This window comes from Gracilinanus agilis, chromosome 6, assembly GCF_016433145.1.
Source record: "Gracilinanus agilis isolate LMUSP501 chromosome 6, AgileGrace, whole genome shotgun sequence".
Taxonomy (NCBI): domain Eukaryota; kingdom Metazoa; phylum Chordata; class Mammalia; order Didelphimorphia; family Didelphidae; genus Gracilinanus; species Gracilinanus agilis.
In genome coordinates, this window is record NC_058135.1 from 18,608,795 (window position 1) to 18,621,643 (window position 12,849).

At 53.7% G+C, this 12,849-nt stretch overlaps 1 protein-coding gene across 1 annotated transcript in view; it reads right to left on the reverse strand.

Annotated features, from left to right (window-relative positions):
- PRAG1 (PEAK1 related, kinase-activating pseudokinase 1) overlaps positions 1 to 12,562 on the reverse strand; it is a 51,193-nt gene extending 38,631 nt beyond the window's left edge. Inside the window, exons 1-2 of the mRNA XM_044680937.1 lie at positions 12,272 to 12,562; positions 9,727 to 11,303 (exon numbers count right to left, since the gene is read on the reverse strand). Coding sequence (XP_044536872.1) covers positions 9,727 to 11,303; positions 12,272 to 12,562 — 1,868 coding nt within the window. The remainder of the gene's footprint in view (positions 1 to 9,726; positions 11,304 to 12,271) is intronic.
- Between the last annotated feature and the right edge of the window lie 287 nt (positions 12,563 to 12,849).

Sequence of the window (12,849 nt, forward strand, 5' to 3'; positions counted from 1 at the left end):
TCCCCCCTAACCCAGCCCCTATTTCCTTTCCATCTGACGTCCGGCACTGAATTCAGCTAGACGCTGACACACTTTCTTTCCCCCATGACATCTTCCAGAAGGCAACTCGGACTCCAGAAGGCAACTGCCCTGGAGTTGGCGCCTGCTGGGCCTCTCTGTGCTAGGACAGGAGCACTCTTCTGGCGGGGTTGGGAGGGTGGTCCAGATGGGCTGCACCATCACTGGGCAGGGAGGCCTTCCTAGGAGCCTTGGAAACTGAGAGCCCCAGAGCTGGGCTCTGAAACACCTCAGGGGAGCCCCCAAGGCCAGGAAGGAGGGTAGGAGCCTGCCCTAGAGCTGGCAGCAGCAAGCAATTATTAAGGGCCTAACCATGTCCTAGGCACCTTGCAAAGTGCAAGAAAGTGCAAGCTTAAGAATTTGTTTGACCATGATAGGTAAAACTGGCCAAAGCTCCAGAGACTAATTTAATGTCAAGCACCCAATAAGAAAAATCAACCAAGAGAATGGACGGCATCCCCAGACGAAGCAGGAGCCCAACCCAGTCTCCTCGATGTCCTGGGCCCTGAGGAGTCACCTACCCAGAAGGCAGCCATCAACCCTGATCTCAAGCATAGGACTCTCCATCCCCAAAGATCTCCAAGCCAGGGCCATGAGGAGACTTGTCAAGAACATCCTAGAGCTGATCCCTATCCTAGTACTAATCACACTAAATGGCTGTTGGCATCTCATCCAGCTCTGCCCATCTGGAAACACAAGGAACTGCTAGAGACCTTCCCAATGCCATTGGTAGAGGAGGATAAGGAAGACCTCTCAGTGGTTGTCTAGAGGGATGAAGGGGAAGTCAGGGAAGCAATACAAGACAGAAGCCTCACCTCCCTTTGCATCATCACCCCCACTTCTACCTGTACCCATCTCATTTACCATCTCCCACCCCCATTTCTACTTTGGCTCCTGCCTCTTTGTCTTTCTCATCCCATATGCAAACTCAGTGTGGATGCTTGGGTCAAGTGTGCACTAGTCAGTCTACTATTGTGCCACCGTTTCCCAGGCTAACAGAATGGTCCTTGAACTGGAAAAGACAAAACTGAACAGGCCACAAGGAAGATGGAAGGAAGGAATGAGATAACAAGAGAATGCCTGGCTGGTCCCAGAGTGAAGACCCTTAGGCTCTGCTTGAGAATTGGTCAGCAAAATGGCACAATCACCACTAGTGATGCAGAGAACACCACAGGAAATGGGAGAAATTACCCCAGACGGGAGGAGAAGATGTGTTGGAATTTTCAGAAAAGGAAAGAGAAATGTTTGTCAATAACAGGCCAGTGAGCTTGACTTCAATTCCTGGTAAAATCCTGGAGCAGATTGTTAGTGATGGTTAGAACAGAACTAAAATGGAAGCAATGATGACCAAAACTCAGCTGGGCTGACTCATGCCAGGCTGACCTTGTTTCCTTTTCTAGCAGGGAAACTAAAAGGGTAGATCATGAGGTGCTATAGTCACTATTTAAAAGCATCTGTCAATTGGTCCCAAATATTCTTTTTATCAGTGGTTTGGATAAAGATATGGATAGAAAACTCAGCAAATCTATAGGGGGTCAAAGAGAGAGAAGCAAGGGTTTGATAAGAGAAAGACAGGAAGGTCCACTGAATGCCTGGAGCTACAGGAAGCCAGGTATGGGCAAGTGGGAATGGTCAATATTTAGCATCTGACTCTCGAGGAAAAAGAATGTACATGGTGTATGAATCGAAGAGCACGAGCCAGATCCTAGAAGTCTCCCAAAATAGGGGTCACAGAGTCATGTGTCTTAATTTGCCAGTGGCAGGTGAGACTCTTGACCAGTGGAAGTCTGGGACCGGTGACTTATGGGGACTGAGGTGAAACCCTGGCCAATTAGAAAACCTTAGAAGGGTTTAGACTCAGTCTAAAAAGCCAGTGTGTGAAGTGGGCTAGCTCTCTCCCTGCCATATTTTGGGCTTGTGAAAGGCGCTCTCACAACCATCCTGGTAGTCATCTATGTAAGCCTTCTCCGGCATGCGGGGACCACGCCAGGCTGGAAACTGGGAACTCGGTCTCTTGGGCTCCGGTCCCTTCATGAACTCAAAAGCTGGTCCTTGGCAGGCCTTAATTTGTCTGGCCTGACCATGTGGTCAGCTTGTCCCATGGGGAATCTAGGGCCCGATGAAGCAGAAATAACGTGGCAGGCGACATTAGAAAGTTAGGCTGATAGTATTTTCTTCTTTCTCTACATTAATAAATACTTATAAATTTAGTATGAAGTCTCCGAGATTAATTTGTATTTATAACAATGGCACACTTTTAAATTTAAACTGCATTACTCAGTTTCCTCCATCTCTTCTTAAACCCAGAGCAGTGATGGCGAACCTATGGCACACAGAACACTCTCTGTGGGCACGCAGCCACCCCCTCCCCTAGTTTATTACTAGAAAGACAGAAGGAGCTGTTCTCCCCTCTCCCCCACCCCTCTGCTCAGCAGCCCAATGGGAGCACTTCTTCCCTCCCATGTGTGGGATAAGGGTGGTGGGGCTCACCTAGCATGTGGGAGGGGAGGCACGGCACTAAGTCTGGGGTGTGGAGTGGGAGCAGGGCCTGGCACTCCGTCTCTAAAAGGTTTGCCGTCATTGGCCTAGAGCAGGGGTCGGCAACCTTTTTGGCCGTGAGAGCCATAAACGCCACATTTTTTTAAATGTCATTTCGTGAGAGCCGTACAGTGCTCACAGTGCCGCTCCTGTAACAGCGCCTGTAAATAAATGGACTCTATGGCTCCTGCAGAAAGAGCCATATCTGGCCCTCAAAAGAACCATACATTGCTGACCCCTGGGCTAGACAATCAACAAAACAAGGATTAGCATCTTAATTTGTAGATTCTGCTGATTTCAAAGGTATAAATGCTGACACAGAAAACTAAAGAAATAGCTCCAGGAAAGCCCTGGATTGAGGTCTTTTCCTGAAAGTGAGGGGTGTAAGGATGGACTTTGTGCAAGGGGGATGGGACCAAAGGAGCCAGAGAAGGCAGTTATTGACAGTTGAGACCAGAGAGAATTCTGGAATTTTCTCCAAGGAAGAGAAGAGAGGAGAGGCCTTCTGGCAGAGGACTGGGAAGAGGGAGGAAGAAGACATCCCAGCTCAGATTCAGTCCTGAGGGATCCTGAGGATCTTTCTTTTGGAAATTGAAACCCTGATTCCCTGATCAAAGCCATTCCATCGCATCTCTCCCATCAAGACTTCAACCATCTAGTCAGCTAACTTTTTGGACTACATTTTGGGAGCGATCTCTTAGACTCCTTCACCCATTACCCAACCTTGCTGAGAGACCCTTTTCAGTCAAAACTTATAATTATAGAAAAGGCTAGAAACAGAGAAATAGAAATAGAAATAGGAGAAGGAGGGGAGAAGCTTAGGAGTGGGAACCATTAAGGTTCCCTCTTAAGTGACAGACCTCATAGAAATAGAGAAGAAGACACCTCAAAATCCTTCTGCCCTTCACTCCTTTCCCCAATCCCTGATTTGCGAATAATAAAAAGCCATTCAACAGTCAGATGGTGTTCCAGAATGCCTGAGAGACAACGAGGGAGAGGGGAGCCACAGCTTGGCCTGGCTGCCTCCATCTTGAAGCTGGATCCCCCGCTGTGATACTGACTGACCTTGGGGGAGGTTTGAGTGAACCCTGTCCTTATTCAGGATCGGATTGGGGTACCACATACCTCCTCTTATAGGTAAGCCTCACCCCCAACACCTGTGGGACCATCCAGGTCACCTAGTTTCCAGGTGTCACCCCCTTAAAAGTTTCCCAGTGTATATTCAGCCCCAGGGGAGTGCTGGGAGAGACTCACCATACAGACTTTTTCTCCCTTCTATCAAACATTCATGACTGGCCTTTTTATTGTTACAGGAGTCAGGGGTGGGCATCTGGAAGCAACAGCAGCAGCTATTTTCCTCCCAGTAAGGGAGGATGCAGAAGGACAGGTGGGGCCTGGTGTCTTCTCAATGAGGAGGACTGCACTCATGCACTTACTATCCCACTAATGATGGCAGAGGTCTGAGGGCTTCTAGTGCTCAGCACCTAAGGAGGACTGGTAAGCACATTGGAACTTGGACTCTTGGAAATCTTTGAACTGAAAAGAAAGACAAGAGGAGAAAACAGCCAATAGAGAGGCAGAGAGATAATATAGAAAGATAAAGAGGATGGGCATATCCATAGAGACAAAGATCAATGAGCAAAGGTTTTCTGGCCATTGGACCCCTTTGGCAGTCTGTTTGGTGAAGCCTAGGGACCCCTTCTCAGGACAATGTTTTTAAGTACATAAAATAAACACACAGAATTATAAAGAAAACCAGTTATACTGAAAGAGTTACATAAATATTTAAAAAAGAAATGTTCACAAAGTCCAGGTTAAGAACCTCTGCCTTTGAAGACAGGAAGATGAGTAGCAAATACAAATGCCTAGATGTTCACAGGATACAAAATACAGGGAGCCAGAAATATTGGCCCAAAATGTTTAGATATAAAGGATCAAAGTATGCAAAGGGAAGTGAACTTGGGATCTGAATGCAAGAAAGTGAATTTGCCTTCCCAGGCGTCACTGACAGTTGTGGGGTAAGTCCCATTACTGCCATATAATTCTGGAGAGATACCTTATTAAAGAGAAGAGATTGGGGAGAGTTAGGTGACTCAGAGGACTGAGTGTTAGGCACAGAGACAGGAGGTTCTGAGTTCCAATCTGGACTCTGATATGTCCTAGCTGTGTTCCTGGGCAAGGGGACTTCACCCCCATTGCCTAGTCCTAATTGCTCTTCTGCCTTGGTACTAGTACAAAATATCGATTCTAAGATAGAAGGCAAGGGTTAAAAAAAATAAAAGGTAGGTCAAAAAGACTGGGAAACCCAGGACAATTCTGAGGGACTTATGGGAAAGAACACTACCCACAGTCAGAAGAAGAACTACAGGAGTGGAGACAGAAGAAGAAAAGCAACTACTTGAACACATGGGCGGAGGCGGACATGACTGGGGATGTAGACCCGAAACCACCACACCAAGGCAACTATCAACAATTTGGAAATAAGTCTTGATAGATGACACATGATAAAACCAGTGGAAATGTGCATCAGCCATTGGGGGAGGGGGAGCTCAGGGGGGTGAAGGGGAAAGTAAGAGCATGAATTATGTAACCATGTTAACTTTTCTAAAAAATACTAAAATTGTGTTTTAAAAAGTGTAAAAAAAAAAAAAAGGCTGGAGGAGAGGATAAGACAGAGCTGAATTCTAGATTAGGAAGTTATATTTGTGAGGAAATCCAGGAACCAAGGAGGAAAAGCCTTGAAGAAAGCATTTGGGTAGAGAATGGAGACAGACACAGAAGTGATACTGCCTTTGGAGTAGTTTACAGAGCCCCAGGACAGAAGGAAGAAACAGAGGATAAGTCTGGAGAAGAGAACAGAAGCCAGGGACAAAGGCATGGCACTGAAGGTAAGCTTCATTTATCTAGACAACTCCGGCAGGCTCTTTCTGTCCCCCGGCAGAGCAGCTCATGGCTATGGGACTTGTTACCATGATAAGGAAGGGGAAGGCAAGAAACTTTTATATAGCCTACTATGTGCCAGGCACTATTCTGTCTTTTCAAATAGATAGGAGCCAACAAAGGAAGGTCGGTGGTAGTTCTGATTCTCACCAACAGACGACCAAATATTTAGATTCTCAAAAGCCTTTTCCAGACTTTTAGACTCTGGTACATTTTGGGGCATTAACGAGTCATGAGAATCTTTGGATGCCAGACATTCTGGGGAAGATAAACTCTGATGCAGGACTACAGATAGCCAGAAGAGATTACTGGACATCCCAAGGGGGTCGCTAGGAAAAGCTGGGGTGTAGGGGCTAGACCAGGGGTCGGCAACGTGTGGCTCTTTTGAGGGCCACATAGGGCTCTTTCTGCAGGAGCCATAAAGTCCTTTTTTTTTTTCAGGCGCTGTTACAGGAGCGGCACTGTGAGCACTGTACGGCTCTCACGAAATGACATTTTAAAAAATGTGGCGTTTATGGCTCTCACGGCCATAAAGGTTGCAGACCCCTGGTCTAGAGGATGCTCTGTCAAAACAAGGCAGTGAGTATGGGGAAGCTCCTCTCTCTTTGCAGGGAACCACGGTAATACTGATGTGTCTTTCTGTATAGACACAAGAGTGCCAAGGACTATGGCCACATCCTTGGGCAGAAAGCCTTTTTTTTTTTTCTTTTAAACCCTTACCTCCCATCTTGGAGTCAATACTGTGTATTGTCTCATAGGTGGAAGAGTGGTAAGGGTAGGCAATGGGAGTCAAGTGACTTGCCCAGGGTCACACAGCTAGGAAGTGTCTGAGGCTGGATTTGAACCCAGGACCTCCCGTCTCTAGGCCTGGCTCTCCATCCACTGGGCTACCCTGCTGCCCCTGCAGAAAGCCTTTCTGATGAGTCCAGCAGACTTCCTGGCACAGTGAGAACTACAAAGTGAGGCTGGAAGACCCCAGTCACAAGCCTTCTCTTCATTAGGGCAACTGGAGAAGGAAGAAAGTCAGCTTAGTAGAGGGGAGAGTCCTCACCTACTGAGATCCTCAGTTCTTAGCCCAGCTGATTCCTGAATCTGTCAGTTGGGACTGGTCCTAGGAGAGTTCTGCTTGCAAAGTAAAAAACCTCTTCACTCTTGAGTGTATGTACAGCCTGGTTTCCAGGTCCAGAAAACCTGATCAATATACTAGGCAGATCCATACTCTAGGACAGAGACCCGGCATCTGGGCCTATAGACCCTCAGCACACTCCACACTGGCACCCAGACCTAGAGCCCTGAGGGCCCAGGGAGCCTGAGGCCACTGAATCCAATCTGCTCTGCTCATTTTACAGAGCAGGACATTGAGGCACAGAGAGGAATGGCATCTGGTCAAGTGTCAGGCAGGATTTGAATCCTGGTCTCCCTGATTCCAAATTCAACACTTAATGACTACATGACGCTGCCTCAAGCTGATGCTTCCATGAAAGCAGTGCCCTAATGGTCTGGCATTAAGGGAACCCCTTGTCTTTGTGGTCAGAGACTGTCCCTGGGCTCTCCACCTCCAATCCCACTGGGCATCTGAGAGCTCCATGTCCTGCAAGAAAGCCTGAACCCAACCAAGCCTGATCTCTTCAGGTCCTAATGAAGCACTGCCCTAGGTGAGTCACTCTGACAACTTGGATTCTGTTCCCAAAGCCAAGATTCTTAGAGAGGTTGGTTTTAATTAATGCCATTGCTGGGGTTTAAGTACTCTTGTGCGATTGGACTAGGCTGGACCCCTTGGCAGGAGGAGGGGAAAAGAGTTCTTTTGTCCAATAGGACCTTCTCTGGCCTCAGCAGTGTGAAGGAGAGAAATTCAAGTTGTATGTTCATGGCTCCTTCTCTGATTTAGTTTACCCAGCTGGGCCCCAGGAAGGGCCCAAGACTTCCATTAGTGACTGACAAAGTGATAGGCTAGCTCAAGAAGTCAAGGCCTGGGCTCTAATTCCTTCTCAGACACATGCTGCCTTCTGGACCCTGAGCAAAGTCACTTGTCTTCTCGGAGACACTACTTCCTCATCTGTAAAATGGGAATGATAAAAGCACCCACCTTCCTGAGCCATTGGGAAGAGGAGCTGACTGGAGAGAGAAAGCACCATAAGGAAATATGGAAATCCTGAATTTCAGAGGAGATACTGTGAGCAGAGCAGCAGAACTTTAGGAAAGGGAACTCCTAGGCAGAACCCTTTCTCACTTTAAGAAGGTCCCATGGTTCCACCATCCAGGAGGATTGACATCTCAAGAAATGGCTGGCTTTCCCATTTGGGGAAAAAACCAAAGCAAACTTTGGACCGATGGAGAGAAACTTTCCTCAGAATGCCAGTTCCACAGACAGGTTTCGAAGGGTCTTTCTCTTTTTCTTCAAGAAGTTATAAGAGAAGGCCATAGTAGGGAAAGCCCTTTTTTGCTACAGAACGAACAGCTGATTCTTCTAGCTCTGGGGTCCCCCATTCTATGTCATTTCCTAGAACCCTGGGAGGTGGGCACACCAGGGAGCAATGTCCTGAATTTGCAGAGAATCAGAGGGGCATGCCTTGCCCTTCTTCCCAGAGCCTATGAGGATTGGTATTGGGATTCACATCGAGAGAATCTGAGCTCTCAGGCTAGAAGGACCCTCAGAGGCCATGGAGTTCAAGCCCTTCATTTGCAGAGGCCTGGGGAAGACCTGGGAATTGCCCAGAGTCCCTACATGTTGGAGGCAGGTTTTGCATCCAGGTTTCTCCTGACTCTCACTTCAATCCCCTTGCCAGTGTGCCAGGCTCTCCCCCTCTGCTTCCAGGATTTCTCCCATTTTATGGTAAATGCCCCCCACCCCCCTAAAAGAGCATGCTGTCCCAGGTGACCAGAAACAGACTGACTACTGTATTTGCTGGTAACACTTTTAATACAGTTCCTGAGCACACTATATGAGTCTATAACACATGACCCCTGGCCTGTCCCCTGGCACCTACGGTCCTTTTGGGCCTCTCTCTCTAAAACAGAAAACATTAATGACTGGGGCATGGGCCTAAAGATAAAAAGTTGGGTCTAAAGGTATGTGAAGGAAGTTACCGAGTAGACTGTGATCACGAGGATAGAATGGAAACTCTGGTGTCCCCTGTAGTCAGCAGCAAAGCCAGCAATTAGGGTAGGGGACAGTGAGGCAGGAGGAAGGGCGATCTCCCCACTTTTAATCTTTACAAAGGGCAGGTAGGCCGAAGTGTGGAAGGCAGCCAGTCCCCCAGGGAGGAAGAAGAGGCCCTGTGGGCCAGAAGAACCAAAGCATTGCCACCAGGTTCCCTTAGGCTTTGACAGAGTCTGCCCAAGACCAAGAGCCCTCAGAGTGGCAGCATGTCCGGGCTGCCCATCCTGTCCAAGTCTGCCCCCACAGCCATTATCCAGGGAGCAACTCCTGCAGAAGGGGCCAGCTACCCCACCAACTGCCAACCAGCTCCTGCCCACACAGTGGGCAAGCCAGCCTGGTCAAGGGAGCAAGGTGCTCTGAGGAACAGACAGGAGGTAGCACATGGCAGGCAAGTTAAACCACCCTGTCCCTTCCCTCAGATGGGGCAGCCCAGCCAGGATGCTGGGCCCTGGAGGAGCTCTCCAGGACAGAAGCTGGGCCTCACCCCATCTGAAGAGGATGCATTGCCCCTGTTCTGGCTGCTAGTGGTGCCTGGGGACCAGGAGATCCTTCCTCAAAGCTAAGAGCAACCCCTCTCTATGGATTAGAGCAGCTGATGCTGGCCAGCTTTCTAGCCCTGGGCATAGTGCCTAGGGAATGCTCAATAAGGTCTTGGCTTCATTCTGTCCATCCATCCATCCATCCATCCACCCACCCACCAAGGAAGTCGACTGAGGAGGCAGCCTCCCGATCACCACCCTGAGGCCATGAGGAGCCCACAGCAGGGCAGCTGGTGCCAGGCTGGCCCAGGTTCCGAGCGTCACAGATTAGAGCAGGGCCCTGAGGAACCGCTGAGGCCAGCTCCCTCACTGTAACAGAAGGAAGCGGGTCCTTGCCAGTAGCAGACTTTGGACCCTGTGGGTGACAAGCCCCTTCCCCTCTGAGATCCTCCACAAGAGGGTTGTCCTGGCTCTTGAGCCAGGTTGCGGCATGCATGTGCCTTGCAGATGAAGCCCAGACTTTCTGATGGGGGATGTCCACGGGCCACCTACCTTGATTTTGGAGGAGGGGGAGGAGGGGAGAACTTCTCCGCTTCGCTCCTGTCCTTGGGGAACTCGAAGGCGAAGGAGGCTGACTTACTCATGCCCAGGCCAGCTCCTCGGTCCCCTCGGCTGGGCTGCTCAGAGATACTCTCTGCCCGGGGGCGCTGGCTGTGGCTGGCTGTGTCCATCTCCCTGGCCATTCCTGGGCTGGATGGTCCCGAGTCCAGCTGCTGCTCTTCCTCCTCCTCTTCCTCCTCCTCGATCCTGCCCTGGTAGGTCCTGGCTCCCACCTGAAAGCGGGGCCTTCTTTGGTCCCAAGAGGAAGCCTGGCCTGGCATCAGGCACCGAATGAGGTCCCTGGTACCAGGAGAAGAGAGCGAGGCAGAGACATCTGCGGGCCCTGGGACGGCTGGCTGGTCCTGGTGCCCATCCTTGACCTGGGCTAGAGGAGAGCCTTCTGGGGAGCCACAGCCCCCTCCAGGGCTCCCCTTGCAGACTTTGGGGGGGATAGCGGGGCATCTTCTTTCTGCATCCTCAGCCCTCGGGCCGGGCAGGTGGTGGTGAGGCGGCTGTAGCTCCATGGTGTGCGCAGGGGTGTCCTCCAGGCCCGGCCCCACACGCTCGCAGGGCCACCGCACAGCCACTGCCGAGTCAGGACTGCGCACACAGATGGTGCGTTGGTCATCCTCTGGGAGGGCAGCCATGACGGTCACTGTGTCAGGCCCGGCCCTCCCCTGGCCCCAGAGGTCACCCTCCGGGTCTGGGCCGTGTCCAGTTTGCTGGTCGGAGGATGCCGAGTACGGTTTCTTCCTCTTGGTGACCTCGGCGTAGATGGGCTCTGGTGGGCTGCCTTCAGAGGGCTGGGTTGGGGACCCTGGGGATCTGCCGGGGCTCCCCCCATTTGGGCCCGGGCCACGGGGCCACCTCAGCTCGGGCTGCCTTGAGAGGGAGCAGTAGTCACCGTCCACGTACGCAGCGGCGGGGCTGGACGGGCCGTCAGACAGGCTGGCCGCCTCCAAGGCCCGGGGCAGCTTCCTCTGGGCCGAGGACAAAGGGTGGAGGTTCTCTGGCCGGTCCTGGCAGCCGTGTCCCCTCCTCAAGCTGGGGCCCCAGCCCTCCTCATGGGCACAGACGGCCCGGTCTGTGCCCTCCCCGTGCCCGGGGCCCGGCCCTGCTGCCGGTGGCGACGTGCCGGCAGGACGCCAGTCGGCGATGGAGCAGTATTCGCCCCCCTCGGGGTCTCTCTCGGGCGAGGCTGGCCGCTCCGGGCCCCTCGGGGCGGCGGGCACGACGCTGCTCTGGGGGGTGGCGCTGCCCCCGGCTCTCTCTAGGAAGGCGGCCAATTTCTGGTGGAAGCTCTGCTGGGCGGGGAGCGAGGCCTCCTGACAGGGGGGGCCGGCCCCGTCCTCCTGTCCCCCTGAGTCTGGGGAGGGGGCGTCTCTGCTCCCCAGCCTCGCCAGCCTCAGCAGGCCCAGCCGGGAGCTGGCGGCCGGGCCACGCGGGCTGAGGTCTCTGCCGGAGAAGGTCCTCGGGGCGTCTCGGGGCTCAGCGAGAGGCAGCTTGCTGGGCGTGGGCCTCCACAGCACCTGGGCAAGTCCAAGGGTCAGAGCTGTTAGGAAGGAGAGAACGGGGGCCTCCCCCCGCCCGGCCCGGCTCCCCGGGGCACAGCAGTGCCAGGCTCCAGCGGGGCAGCCGCCCGCCCGCAGCTGGAAGGGAGCTCACAGGCCCTCTGTCCAACCTACTCGTTTGACAGAAGAGGAAACTGAGGCGATGGGGTGACTCAGCCTTGGGGGGTACCGGGCGGTGTCCCCACCCTCCTGCCCCTCGGCCTCCTCCTTCCCAGCGTGGGGAGCGAAGGAATGGGGCGGCAGCAGAAGGGGCGGGGCTCTACGCTCGGGCGGCATCGTGCTGCGCACCTCGCAGACATCAGCCCCGGGACGGGCAGAGGGGACCACCGGGGTCCCCCGGCGTGAGGGCCGCCCCGATCCCGGCACCCTCTGGCCCGCTCGCACGCCGTTGAGGTCTTGGGGAGAGGTGGGAGGTTTTCTGGGGGGCTCTCAGCCGGACACACGGGGCTAGCCGGGGCCCAGGGACCTCGCCTTCCCAGGCCTCAGTTTCCTCATCCGTCCTGGGGGGTGGCCTCTAGGGTCCGGGTCTAGTCCTGTAAGACCCCCGCCTTGTTTGCTGTGTCCTGGAGACAGAGCGCTTGGGCCAGCCCATGGGAACCAGCAGGCCTTTTGTGGAGGTCCTGCGCAGGAGGCACACAGAGCCCCCGGAGCTGGGCCCGGGAGAGGACACAGAGGCTCCGGGCTTCGGAATCGATGGCCCAGACCAGTAAGAGCCCTTCGGGAGTCCCGGGGCAGCCCATGGCACAGATGTGGCCACCAAGGCCAGGGAACAGAAGAGGGCCTGCCTGAGAGCGCCTGGCCGTGTCTGACCCCCACCGTCCCTGACCCCCATCTCAGACGGGGCAGCCCCCCCAGGATGCTGGGTCCTCTTCTCCCTCCGCCCTCTCCTGGGAGGCAGAGTGCAGGCTGGCGCCGCCATGCCTCACCTGGGGGGCTTCAGAGCCCACGTCGGGGCCCTCTGCGCTCATCATGGTGGGCTTCACCGCGATGGTGGGCTTGGAGCAGGGGGACAGGTGGAAGCCCTCCTCCTCTGGGGGGGTCCTCCTGGGCCTGAGGGCAAGGCCGGTGGTCCCGGGCTGGACGGCAGGGGACGGCTGGTGGGCGCTCTGCAGGCAGAAGCAGTTCTTGCAGGAGCCGGGTTTCCAAATGTGTTCCACGAACTCGTTGCAGGCCGACATCTTCGGAAGCCTGGAGGTCAGAGGGACGGCCTGCTGCATGTTGGGGGGGAGGTGGCCAGGCTCATGCTGGGCCGCACTGCCCGCTAGTGCTCGTGCCCGTCCCCAAAGCGCTCCCTGCAAAGAAAGGGCAAACGTGGGCCCCGTCATTGCCCTTAGCCCCAACATGGAGGCAAGGGGGCTTTCCTAGGCTTCGGCTCCATCCGCAGCTGCCATCCCCGATCCTGCCTGGCCAAGCCTGAGGGGAGCTTCATCCCAGGGCCTGGTTTCCAGGCCCGACCCTGAGCCCCCTTCCCTTCTCTGCACCTCAGCCTCCTCCCCTAGACGTG